Raw genomic sequence first — 11,773 nt, forward strand, 5'->3', positions numbered from 1 at the left:
AAGCGCTGCGGAGGGGGCTTGTGCTCCCGCGTGCCCCTGGATGCCCGTGCAGCAGCGAGGTGCGAGCGTAATTTTTAGCTGGGGAGGGAGGAGGTGGGGGGAAGAAACTACTTACTGCGCATAAAGGGAGGAAGGCTTTGCTAGATCAGAGCCTGAAACAAGTCTAGGAACCACAGAGGGGAAGCAAAATAAATTAAAAAAAAGGAAAAAGAAATAGCAACGTGCACGGCAAGGTAAAGGCATGGCTAGGCAAAGCCGCGGCGCCCCGGCCGCGCCGACGGGGAGTTTTTTGGCTTCTGCGCCTGGCCCTTACCTGCGCCTGGCCCTTACCTGCGCCTCCGGGCTCCGCCGCTGCCGGCACCGCCTGCCCGGCGGCACGAGGGGTGCTGAGAGGAGGGAAAAGCGCTACAGAACCGGAGCGAGGCAGCCGGCAGCGCCTGCGGGCCTCCCGGCTCCGGCAGGCAGCTGACATTAAGTTAAAAACAATGAAAAACGATAATTATATATATATATATATATATATATAAAAAAAAAATTAAAAATATCCAACCACGTTTATGTGTCTTATTTGCATCTTAAATTAATCTGGTCAATCAATAGAAAATAAGTATGTATAATTTTTTTTTTTCTTTTTTCTCCCTATGTACACATATATATGTATATATATAATATATATAGAGATATAAAAGCCCGCCGGGCCGTCGCCCTTAGGTCAAGGCGGAGGCGGCGCTGCCGTTGAGAGTCGTTTTGCGGCCCCGGGTGGCGGCGGGGGGCAGCGGGGGGCAGTTCGAGGCGCCGTTGAGCAGGGGGCCGCTGGCGGCGGTGCCGGCGCTGGAGCTGGGCGAGCCGTGGGACGGCGTGGCGGGGCTGGGCAGCGAGGACGAGGTGGCGGGCAGCGTGGCGGGGCTGTGCGCCTTGTCGCTGCCCGACTCGCACTCGGAGGCGCCGCTGGTGTTGGTGCCCTCGGAGTTGGGGGGCTGCGCGAGCTTGAGGCGCTTGCAGGCGGGCTGGACGCGGTACTTCAGCGGCAGGGGCCCGTTCTGCGGCGGCACAGGGGACACGGGTGGCACGCGGCGCCCGCGGGAACCCCCCCCCCCCCGCCTCCGTCCACCTCCCCGCCGGCCCCTCGGCAAAAATCCCCTCCGGACCCAAGGTTTACGCCCAAAGCGGGCGCGCACCGGCCGGACGTTTCCAATTTTGCTTTTGGCTCGTCTGCAGGAGGGGGTTTCCCCAAAGGGTCCCCCCCCCCCCCCCCCCCCCCCCCGCCCCGGCCCAGCGCTGGGGGGTTCAGACGGAAGCTGCCACGGCGGCGAGGGCAGGAGCAACCCGGCCTCCTGCCGAAAGCCTCCCGCTAATTTGCAGCCGTTTTTCCCATCCTTTTTTTTTTTGGGGGGGGGGAAAAAACCTGCCCCCCCCCCTCCCCGGACGCCTCCGCTTACCCGCCTCCAGGGGTAGATGTAGGCGATGTCCATCAGGGTGTAGTACTCCTTGAGCGGCTCGTCCTCGTAGAGCACCTCCACCTGCCGCGGGGGGAAGCGTCGGCCCCGGCCCCGGGGGGCGCCAGCCCCCCGCGCCGGCCGCCGGGACCCGTCCCCGTTGCAGCGACGCCGGGGCCGGATGCACCGGGAAGGCTTCGGCCGACCGTTCGGGTTTCGCCCACCTTGTACTTGCTGGGCACGTCCATCTTGTTGCGGAGGAATTTGGCCAGGTGCATGACGGTCATCGCGGCCGGGCAGCGCAGGAACCGCACGCCGTTCCTCTGGGGCGGCAGCGAGCGCGGAGCCGTTACCCGGAGCCCAGCGGCCGCCCCGCGCGCGGATGCCGAACGGCCCCGCTGCACATTTGCTGGGTGCAAAGAGAGCCGGGGCGGGGGGGGGGGGGTTCCTGCCTCCCGCGGGAACCGGTTCGGGGACCCCCCCCCGTCCCTCCCGCGCCCCCCCGCCGCGCTCACCTTCTCCCTCTCCAGGTCCCCGTTCTCGATGGCTCCTTTCTTCTCCTCTCTGCCGGGGGGGGGGGGGAGAAAAAGCAAACACGAGGCCAAGACGAAGGTGGAAGACAAAAGTTTAGGCAGGGGTTGGGGGCTCAAACCGCCCCCCCCCCCCCCGCGGAGGCCACGTCCCCCGGGCAGGTTTGACATCCCCGCGCAGGGCCGGGAGGCAGCACCCGGCCCCAAGGCTGCTCGGCGCGCGGGGGGCACCCAGGGGACGGAGCGCCCGGCGCCGGCGGCTCCCGACGCGCTTGCAGCATCGCCCATCCCGGCCGGGGCAAAGCGGAGGCGCCGGGCAGCGGCTCCGAGCCGCCGCCGCCGCCTACGGCGTTTGCTTCGAAACAACCCCAAAACGGGCAAAAGCTGCTGGAGGAGAAAGCGGTACCTCGCGCCTTCGTAAAACTCAATGGACAAGCTGACGATCTCGTCGTCCGCCAGGTTGCCCTTGTCCTGCTCGGCGACCTCCCCGCGGTCCTCGTTGGAGCCGTTGGGAACTGCGGGCGCAGGAGGGGCGGGCGGGTGAGAGCGGCGGCGGCGGCGGGCGCCCGGCGCGGGAGGTGGGCGCCCGGGGCAGAGCGGCGCGGCCGCCCGCGCACTCACCCTCCGCCACCGGGTAGGCGGCGTAGAAGTCGCGCCGCCGCTTCATCTCATCTGCGGAAGGAGGACGAGGCCGGTGGTTGGGGGGGGGGGGCTGGGGGGGGGATTTAAAAAAAAAAAAAAAAATCCCTCCAAAATCACAGCGAAATGCACCCAACATTATAACCGTCCGTGTGCCGTACCTTTGAAAAGCCCCGGCACCAGTTTGTACACTATATCCTGTAGGGTTTTGTCTGACCTGGAGGAGGGGAGAGAAGAAAAAAAAAAACAACAGAGAGAGAAAAATGAAAGAAGAGCGAGAGAAAAGAGCCGGGCAGCGGCGGCGGGTCCCCGCCACGAAGCCCCCAGCCCCAAGTCCCTGCAAAGGCCGGACCCCGCCAACAGGAACCGGCCGATTTCCCAAATCCTTACGGCGCGTCGGGAGGAGGGCAGCACGGTTTGGGGGGGGCCGGGAGCCGTTTCGGGAGCAAAATGCACTGCAAACGCGTACCGAGTTCTTATAAAAAAAAAAATCTAAGATCAGCGAACGCTTCTGCAAGTTTTAATCTGCGTCTTATTTTATCTTTAAGCATAGCTACAGTTTGCGGCTCCGGCTGTGAGTTCCCTCACTTGCAAATATTGCAGGACAGAGTCAAATTCAAGTTGTTGCAGAATAAAGTGATGCTGATGAGCTTTATTTTACCCCATTTCAGGGTAAGACCCTCAAAAGCGCTCGAACAACAGGGGAGCCTGAAGTCCCGTCCTAAGCAGAGCCCTCGGTAGGGACTGGTATTTTGCAGAAACGTTTGGGCTCTTTAAAACTGCACGCAGGGCGTTTGGCACAATTTAAAAGCAGCGGCTCAGCCGAATAAAAAAAAAAAAATCTCCAAAACAAAGCAAGAGCAGCGGGGATGGCGAAAAGTAAATTATATCTGCAATTATTTCCATTTTAATAGTAAGGCCTTTATTTTCAAGAAAAACAAATGACCATACCAGTTATTCCCATATTATTTTTAGCCTAACCATGTCTTTCATCCCTAATTCCTCGCTGATGTCACGCCGGTTCAGGAGGCCCCGCTGTGATTTTATTTGTAATACGCACACAGAGAATTTGCTTTATAATTTACAGCGAGCTAATGAAAAAGCAAGCCCTGTCGCTTGATTGGCAGGTTAATTACCAGGCCGGTCGTTAGGCTTGCGTGAGCCAGGACCCATCAGCCCAGGAACGCGGCCCCGAGTGGGGGCCGCAGGGGGGTAATTTAAAAAGTTTCGCGTCTCCGGCGGGACCATTATCCCCGTTTTAGACTCGTGGGGAGGAATGAAAAAGGGTGAAAGCCAAAAAGCCCGAAGCCGAGCTGCTGCAGCCGAGCGCTCGGCGCCGCTGGGCGCGCGCGGGGATGTTTAGGCGAGGGATCCGTGGGAGCCGGAGTGTAAATATTTCATAGTGAAGCCAAAAAAAAAAAAAAACAAGAAGGAAAAGTGTTACTACAGAAACGGATTTACATGGAAGAGGCTAAAAAAAAAAAGCAAAGCAAGCCCGGTGATGTATTGCAGCCTTTCGGGGTTTCTATGCCAACCACCTGCCGGGCCGGGACGCGCCAGCCTCCCCCCGCTCGCGCGGGAAGGGGCAGAGCGGGGAGCCGGCCCCGACGCGGCCGGTGGCCCTGGGAGGAGAGGCCGAGGCGAGTGTCCCCCCCGCAGGAGATCCCCGCTGCCCAACAGGCGCTGCGGGCCCAAAGCAGAGATTTAATGCTGCAAGAGCTGCAACTGTTCCCTCCTCATCCGCCCGACGCCTGCAGGGACCAGGCTCGCCGGCGAGTCGTGCTCCCCGGCCTCTCCGAGCGGGATGCTCCGAGCGCAGCCTCTGTGCGGGTGCACGATGCATCCCGGCACGTTGCATCCCGGCACGATGCATCCCCGCGTGATGCATCCTGGCGTGCTGCATCCTCATGCGACGCATCCCCACATGCTGCATCCCCGCACGATGCATCCCCTTGCATCACATCCTCGTGCGATGCACCCCGCTGCGTTGCATCCCCGCGGGCCGCATCCTGGTGCGACGCATCCCCGAGCGCAGCATCCCCATGCAATGCACGCCGGTCTGCTGCATCCCGGCACGCTACATCCCCGCGCGCCGTATCCTGGTGCAGCGCATCCCCGAGCGCAGCATCCCCATGCAATGCACGCCGGTCTGCTGCATCCCGGCACGCTACATCCCCGCGCGCCGTATCCTGGTGCAGCGCATCCCCGAGCGCAGCATCCCCATGCAATGCACGCCGGTCTGCTGCATCCCGGCACGCTACATCCCCGCGCGCCGTATCCTGGTGCAGCGCATCCCCGAGCGCAGCATCCCCATGCAATGCACGCCGGTCTGCTGCATCCCGGCACGCTACATCCCCGCGCGCTGCATCCCCGCCTGGGGGGAGCCCCAGGAAGCCTCACCGGATGCTGAGCAGGGGCCTGGTTTTGTGCACTTGGACATCACACATGGGGCAGTACTTGTTCGTCTCCAGGTAGCGAACGATGCAGGTTTTGCAGACTGAGGGGAGAGACACAAAATGAGCAAAGCCCCGAACGAGGGAGCAGCAGCGGCGGCCGGCCAGGTGGGCAGCGATTAACCCCCTGTCCCATCGCAGGGACCCTCCAGCCCGGTCACGGCGGTGGCAACCTGGGCCTGGGTGCTGCCGAGGGCAGGAGGGTCTCGGCGACTCACAGGAGTGCAGGCACTCCACGATGGTGGTGGCGTCGATGAAGTAGCCGCCGCACAGGGCGCACATCAGGTGGGGGTTGAGCTCCGTGATCTTTATCCGGGTGGTTCTGTGCATTTTGGAGCAGAGCCACGACGGAGCCTCTCTGGAAGGAGAAACACCCCCGGGGCCACCCTGAACTGCGTGCACGGAGCCCCCGCGGCACGGGAACGGCACCCGCGGGACCCCTGCGCCGAGAGGCACGGGGCGCTGCCGGCCCCCGGCCCCAGCCGTTTCCCCACCTTTGCGCTTCTCCCGCTAACGGAGGGATCCAGCCCGGCAGTGGGTGCACACGTGCACGAAGGCATGCACCAGCACACGCGTGCACTGACACACGTGGGCACTGACATGTGCACGAAGGCGTGCACCGGCACATGCGGGCACCAGCACATGCGTGCACTGACACGTGCACGAAGGCGTGCACCAGCACACGCGTGCACTGACACACGTGGGCACTGACATGTGCACGAAGGCATGCACTGGCACATGCGGGCACCAGCACATGTGTGCACAGACACGTGCACGAAGGCGTGCACCAGCACACGCGTGCACTGACACACGCGGGCACTGACACGTGCACGAAGGCATGCACCGGCACATGCGGGCACCAGCACATGCGTGCACTGACACGTGCACGAAGGCGTGTACCAGCACACGCGTGCACTGACACACGCGGGCACTGACACGTGCACGAAGGCGTGCACCAGCACACACAGGCACTGACACATGCGGGCACTGACATGTGCACGAAGGCATGCACCAGCACACACGGGCACCGGCACACGCGGGCACCAACACACGCGGGCACCGACACACGCGGGCACCGACACGTGCACGAAGGCATGCACCGGCACATGTGTGCACTGACACACGCGTGCACTGACACGTGCATGAAGGCATGCACCGGCACATGCATGCACCGACACACGCGGACACCGGCACACGCGGGCACACACAAGCACATTTTTGTTTTCTCTGGTGTTTTCAGCCAGCGCCTCGCGGTTCCTACAGAAGCTCCCAGGTCCGGCGCTGGCCGGGAGCGGGCGCAGGCAGAGCACCCGCGGGTGCACTGGGGCCGCCTGCGGGGGCGCACGGCCGGGAGGGCGGGCATCCCCGGCGGCGCGCGGGCGCCGAGAGGTGCGGGGAGCCGCAGATGTCAGGGTAATTACTGCCTCCCCGCTCCGGCACGTCCACGTTTACAATGGGAGACGGCGGAGCCGGGGCCCGAAATCGCTGCAGTTTTATTGTTTCTATGGCAACCCCTATACTTGGAGAGGAGCCAGAATATTATTACAACCATGCGAGGCGGGGGGGGGCGCAAGCCCATGTTGGGGTGGCCAAGCGCGGGCGCGCCGGCGCGCCGACAGCAACACGCGCGCACGCACGCAGCTGCACACACGTATGTGCACACACGGGTATAGACATATATATACTATACAACCCCCCCCCAACATGCACAGGGGTGTTACGCACACATGCACACACCCGCACGCCTGCACGCACGCAGGCTGGCAGCAGAGCCGGCTCCCCGCCGAGCCCTTCGCGCACACCCCACAACCAACAACGACACAACAGCCCGGGCTCCCCACCGACCGCCCAAGCGCTGCGCCCGGCGGAGCGAGGGGGGCTGAGCCCCGCGCCCAGGGGCACACCGGGATGCTGAGACACAGCGCGAATGTACACCGTGCACACGTGTGTGGGGGTGTGTGTGTGTGTGCACGTGCCGGGCTGGGCGTGCGAGGTGGTGCTGGTGTGTGCAAGCGGGTGTGTGCGCAGGGCAGGGGGTGTGCGCGGGGCTGGGTGTGCAAGGCTGGGGTTTTGCACATGCAGCGGGGTGGGGTGTGTGTGTGTGCATGTGTCCGGGTGTGCATTTAGGGCTGTGTGCACGGAGGGGTGTGTGTTGGTGTTTGTCCGACACCGGGACCGCGTTGGACGCCCGCTCCGGGGCCGTTGCCCTGCGCCCGCGCTCTCCCCGCGCTATTTCCCTCGCGGGCTCCAATCTGGGTCTCGGATCTAGTTCAGCAGCGCAGGGCTCCCCGGAGGCAGGTGCACGGGGACGCAGCAGGGACCGGGTGGGGACGCAGCGCGGATGGGGACAGGGACGCAGCGGGGATGGGCACGCAGTGGGGATGGGGACAGGGACGCAGCGGGGATGGGGACGCAGCAGGGATGGGGATGAGGATGGGGATGCAGCAGGGACGGGGATGCAGCGGGTCCCCTGCACCCAGCCGGATGCCGGACACCCCCGTCCCAGCAGAGGGGCCACCCCGGCACGGGGACAAGCCGAGCCCCCGGGTCCCTTTGCAGAGATGGGGTCTGCGCAGGGGGTGCTGGCGCAGGGGGGAGCCAGGACATGCTGCCTTTGGGGACCCCCCATCTCCCTGGGTTCAGCCCTCAGCCCCGCACCCCGGGTGCCCTCCAGGGTGGCACCCTGGAGCACCCTGCACCTTGCTGTCCCCGGGACAGGTCCCCCCGAGCCCTTTGCAACATGCAGGTGATGGGGGGCCACCCCTGGGCCCGCAGCCCCCCGCAGAGAGGGACATCCCGGCTCGGGGCACCCGCCCCGACCCTCGCCGACGGAGGGGGGGCCAGGTGCCGGCTGCAAGACCCGAGGCTGCGTTTTGGGTGGATTTTGCTGCTTTTGGTGCTCGCAGCCGCCAATGGCGGCACGGGTCTCCCCGGGAGGGGGGAGGGAGCCTGAGACACCGGCGCAAACCGGTTCTAATAAACCCGGGTGATAACAGCCGCGATTTCCTGCCGCGGGGGCGAACAAAGCCGCGGCCCCCCCAGCCCCGCTCCCACGCGGGACGGTGCCGCCGGAGCCCCCCGGGGACCAGCCCCAAACCGGCCTCCAGCGCCGCCACCCGCCCGCGGCCGGAGCCCTCGGGGCCGCCCGTGGCCCCCGCGGCGGCCGGAGCCCCCGTGGGAGCAGGGTCCCGCGAGGAAAGCGCCGGTAGCTCTGGGGACGTGCCCTGGCCCGGCCCCGACGGCGACTTTGGGGGTCTTTTGTCTCCCCGGCGGGTGGCCTGGCGCGGGGGGCGTTGGGGGGGGGGGGAAGGACGTTTCAAAGTCACCGGCAACTTGGATCCGACGGGCCCCCCCCCCGCCGTGCACCTCGGCGGCGGCGAGCCCGGCCCCGCCGACGGCAGCGCCGCCGGGCAAGCTCGGCCCCCCCCGGGCCGGCCAAGAGCCGCGGCGGGGGATAAACCGCCGTCGGACACGGCTGCGGTCTCCCCGGCACTACCCGCTCGCTCGCACGGCGGCGCAGGGACCGACAGCCGCGACAAAAAAAAAAAGGCGCCGGGGCGTGAACCCCGCGCTCCTCCCCACGGACAGTGACCGCCGCCCCGACGGGACCCCCCCGGCTCGGCGGGACGAGGCAGCTCGGGCCGCCGCCGACACGCGTGTGCGCCCGGCGACACACCCCCCCCCCGTCGTCCGCCCGGCGGGCGGCAGCGGCGCGGCGCGGGGGCGCCCGCGGACACGCGTGACCCCGCTCCCCGTTCCTGCCCCGCGTCCCTTTGTACTGGCGGCCGAGCGGAGCCCGCTGACAGCGGCGCCGGGGCCCGGCCCGGCCCCTCCCGCCAGCCCCGGGGGGGCCCCCGGCCGCCTCCGAGCACCGCAGCGCTGCGCCGCCCGCGCCCCCCCGGGGCCGGGGCCGGGCCGGGGGGCGCTGTCAAGACCCGGCGGCCGCGGGGCGGGGGGTGGGTGGGGGGCGATGGGGGCCGCGGCACAAAAGCCGGGGGGGGGGGGCGGCCCCATCGGCCATCTTGGACGCGGAGAGAAAGACGGAGCGGGGCGGGGGGGGGGGGGGCGGCGGCGGCGCGGCCCCGACGGCGGGGCCCGGCGGGCGGCGGGGCCGCCCGGGCCCTCCCTACCTGGCGGCGGCGGCGACCCCCGGCCCCCCGGCGCGGCTCGGCGCGGCGCGGCGCGGCTCGGCGCGGCGGCGGCGCGCTGCGCTGCGGCGGGGGCCCTTTTTTCTCTCGCTCCTCTTTTTTTTTTTTTTTTTTGCCTTTCTTTTTTTTTTTCCCTCTCCCCTTCCTCCTCCTTTTTTTTTTTATTTTTTTCCTCCCTTTTTTTTATTTTTTTCCCTCCTCCAGCCACGAGCGAGGCCCCGCCCCCGCCTCACGTGACCTCATTCCTTTAGGGTGTTCGCGCAGAGGTGCGGAGGAGGGAGGGCAGTGAGGGGCCGAGATTGGAGGGGCCGCCCCCCGCCGCCCTCGCCGACGTGGGGGGTCCAGCCCCGCCGGGGAAGGGGGTGCTGGGGCACAGGGTTCCCCCCCACCCCGAGCCACCCTGGGGGGCTAGTGCGGCGCTGCCAACTGGGGGGTCGTGGAGCCGCCGGGATCTGCTCAGGGAGAAAATGCGATCGCCCGAAAAGCCACGGGAATTGACCCAAAATCTGAGTTGCCGGCCAAGGCAACAGCGGCCAAGGCGGGGGTGGGGGGTCTCCGTGTCCCCCCCTCGCCTCGGCCCTGCCCGCCCCCTCGGGGGTCCTCCCGAGCATCCCGGGGCCGTTTTCGCGCGGGAGCAGCCGGGCGCCGACCCGCTGCCGGGTCCCGGGACTTCCCTCGCGGGGGCGCCGGCCCGGGGCATCCCGGCCCCGGGGGGTCTGGGGGCCCGGGACCCTCGGGAGCGGCTGCGGTGCTGCCCCTGCTCGCGAGATAGGAAGCAAAGGGAAGGAAAAAAGGGAAAGAAAGAAAGAAAAAAAAGAAAAAGAGGGAAGGGAAGAAAAAAGAGCCCGGGCCGGGCTCACGTCGCCGCTCTGTCCCCCGCGGGGGCCGGGGCCGCGGCCAGCGGGATCTCCTCCCCCCCCCCGGAGTGGCGGGACGGGCGCAGGGGGCACCGCCGGGGGCTGCGGGGGGAAGGGGACACGTGGCGGGGCGGCCGGGGAGCCCCACGCGTGTCCCGGCGCCTCGCGGCCCCGCAGCAGCGCGGCGGCGGAAGGAGCCCGTGCCCGTCCGTGGGGCCGTGCCCGTCGGGGGCACAGCGCCCACGAGCGCGCCCCTTGTCCCACCGGGGGGGCAGTGCGGCGGGTCGGGCTCCCTCCGTGACCCCTCCCCGCGCCGCCTGCCCCCACGCGGGACGCCCGGCGGCCCCGGGCTGCTGCCCGGCCGCTTCCCACCCGTACGGTTAGCTTCCCGGCGGGCGGTGCCGGTCCCGTTGGCGGTGCCCCGTGCCCGGTCGCCGGTGCCCGGTGCGTCCCGGCGCCTCCCGGGGCGGGATGCTCCCACTCGAGGGCCCTGGCCCGGGCGCTGGCTCCCAGCGCGGTCTCTGTGGCGCAATCGGTTAGCGCGTTCGGCTGTTAACCGAAAGGTTGGTGGTTCGAGCCCACCCAGGGACGGTAGCGCCCCTCTTTTTATTTATTCTCTTTCTTATATAGAGAGATATATTCTCACGTAATTATTCTAAAGGAGCGGGCAAAGGCAGATAAAGAGCGGGGGGAGCTGGAAAGCGGAGGTGGCCGGCGCTGGGGTGGGCAGGCTGTTTTCTCCTTTTGCAAAGGGCCACGCAGGGGCTGGAGCGCGGGGGCAGCCCATGTCCAGCCGCTCTATGCTCCCAAGGCCTGGCCAAGGCCAGCGGGAAGGGAAGAGGCAGGTGCTGTGTAGCCCGTGGCTCTGCCAGGATGCGGCCCGGGGGCTCCCGAGGAATCCCGGCGAAGGCTGTAGCTCTGCTCCCCGCTGGGCTCACAGCTCTTTTCAGGCAGGTTCTGGGCAAGGCCGGACGCATCTGGGGCTGGAGCAGGGCATTTGGGAAAGTGGGTGTGAGCCCTTGGCCTGGGAATGCCTGCACGGAGCACGGACGTCCCCATCTGGTCTGCGGTCCCCTCTCTACTGCAGCTCCCTGCTAAGCACAAGGCTCTGCTGGGACATTAGAAACGGAGCAGCGACTTGAAAGCCTATTTCCATCTGGCGTTAATATTTTCCTTTAAAAAGTGCTAAAGGGGGTCTGAAATCTGCATTGCTGAAGTTCTGTTAGAAAAGTCTTGTAAAAGCTATTAACATTCCCTGCTTGCCCTGATTTTATTTTCATACCAGAAGTAATGAAGCAAATGTTTTGATGCAGGGTGTAAGGCAGTGCCAGGAAGATCCCTGTTGTTTCAGACCAGCCACAAACAACGTTCCCGAAGCCGAGCCCGGAGCATTGCTGCTCCGAGCGAGGAAGGTGGGTTGCTCCTGCCTCCAGACCTGAGAGCATGAGCCAGCCGGGAAAGCAAAGAGAAAAGCCGAGTGCAGCAGGGATGGCCTCCGCACCGCCCCCAGTAGCGCCCGAAACACTTTGACAAACTGCGCGGGCTTCGAAGGCACCAGGCTCTGCTGAAATCCAGCTTTGGAAATATTCCTGGCTGGCTGTTTCTGGCTTTGGTGCTCCTTCTCTCCCCGGTGCATGTGATGTTCCTGCCAGACAAAATGCGGCCTGTGACTTAATTCCTGCAAGAAAACGTTTAAAATGGAAAATACTT

The 11,773-nt window shown here is 65.9% G+C and overlaps 1 protein-coding gene and 1 non-coding gene across 3 annotated transcripts; one reads left to right on the forward strand and one right to left on the reverse strand.

The window, feature by feature from the left end:
* Positions 1–584: 584 nt before the first annotated feature.
* PCGF2 (polycomb group ring finger 2) lies at positions 585–9,241 on the reverse strand. 2 transcript variants are annotated; one of them, XM_068919212.1, is made up of 10 exons: positions 9,189–9,241; positions 5,277–5,416; positions 5,006–5,102; positions 2,767–2,822; positions 2,588–2,638; positions 2,373–2,481; positions 1,952–2,000; positions 1,661–1,759; positions 1,440–1,520; positions 585–1,040 (listed from the first exon to the last, which is right to left on the reverse strand). In XM_068919212.1, the coding sequence occupies exons 2-10, from the start codon at positions 5,386–5,388 to the stop codon at positions 708–710; spliced, it is 987 nt and encodes a 328-aa protein (XP_068775313.1). In that variant the 5' UTR covers positions 5,389–5,416; positions 9,189–9,241; the 3' UTR covers positions 585–707. The 2 variants fall into 2 exon arrangements, with proteins under 2 accessions (XP_068775313.1, XP_068775312.1); XM_068919211.1 differs by having other exon boundaries at positions 585–1,520; positions 9,189–9,235.
* A 1,339-nt stretch (positions 9,242–10,580) lies between these two features.
* TRNAN-GUU (transfer RNA asparagine (anticodon GUU)) lies at positions 10,581–10,654 on the forward strand. Its single transcript has one exon. It is a non-coding gene; the product is annotated as a tRNA-Asn (tRNA).
* The last annotated feature ends 1,119 nt before the right edge of the window (positions 10,655–11,773 follow it).

Source organism: Struthio camelus, chromosome 25 (assembly GCF_040807025.1).
Source record: "Struthio camelus isolate bStrCam1 chromosome 25, bStrCam1.hap1, whole genome shotgun sequence".
In the NCBI taxonomy this organism is placed as follows: Eukaryota; Metazoa; Chordata; class Aves; order Struthioniformes; family Struthionidae; genus Struthio; species Struthio camelus.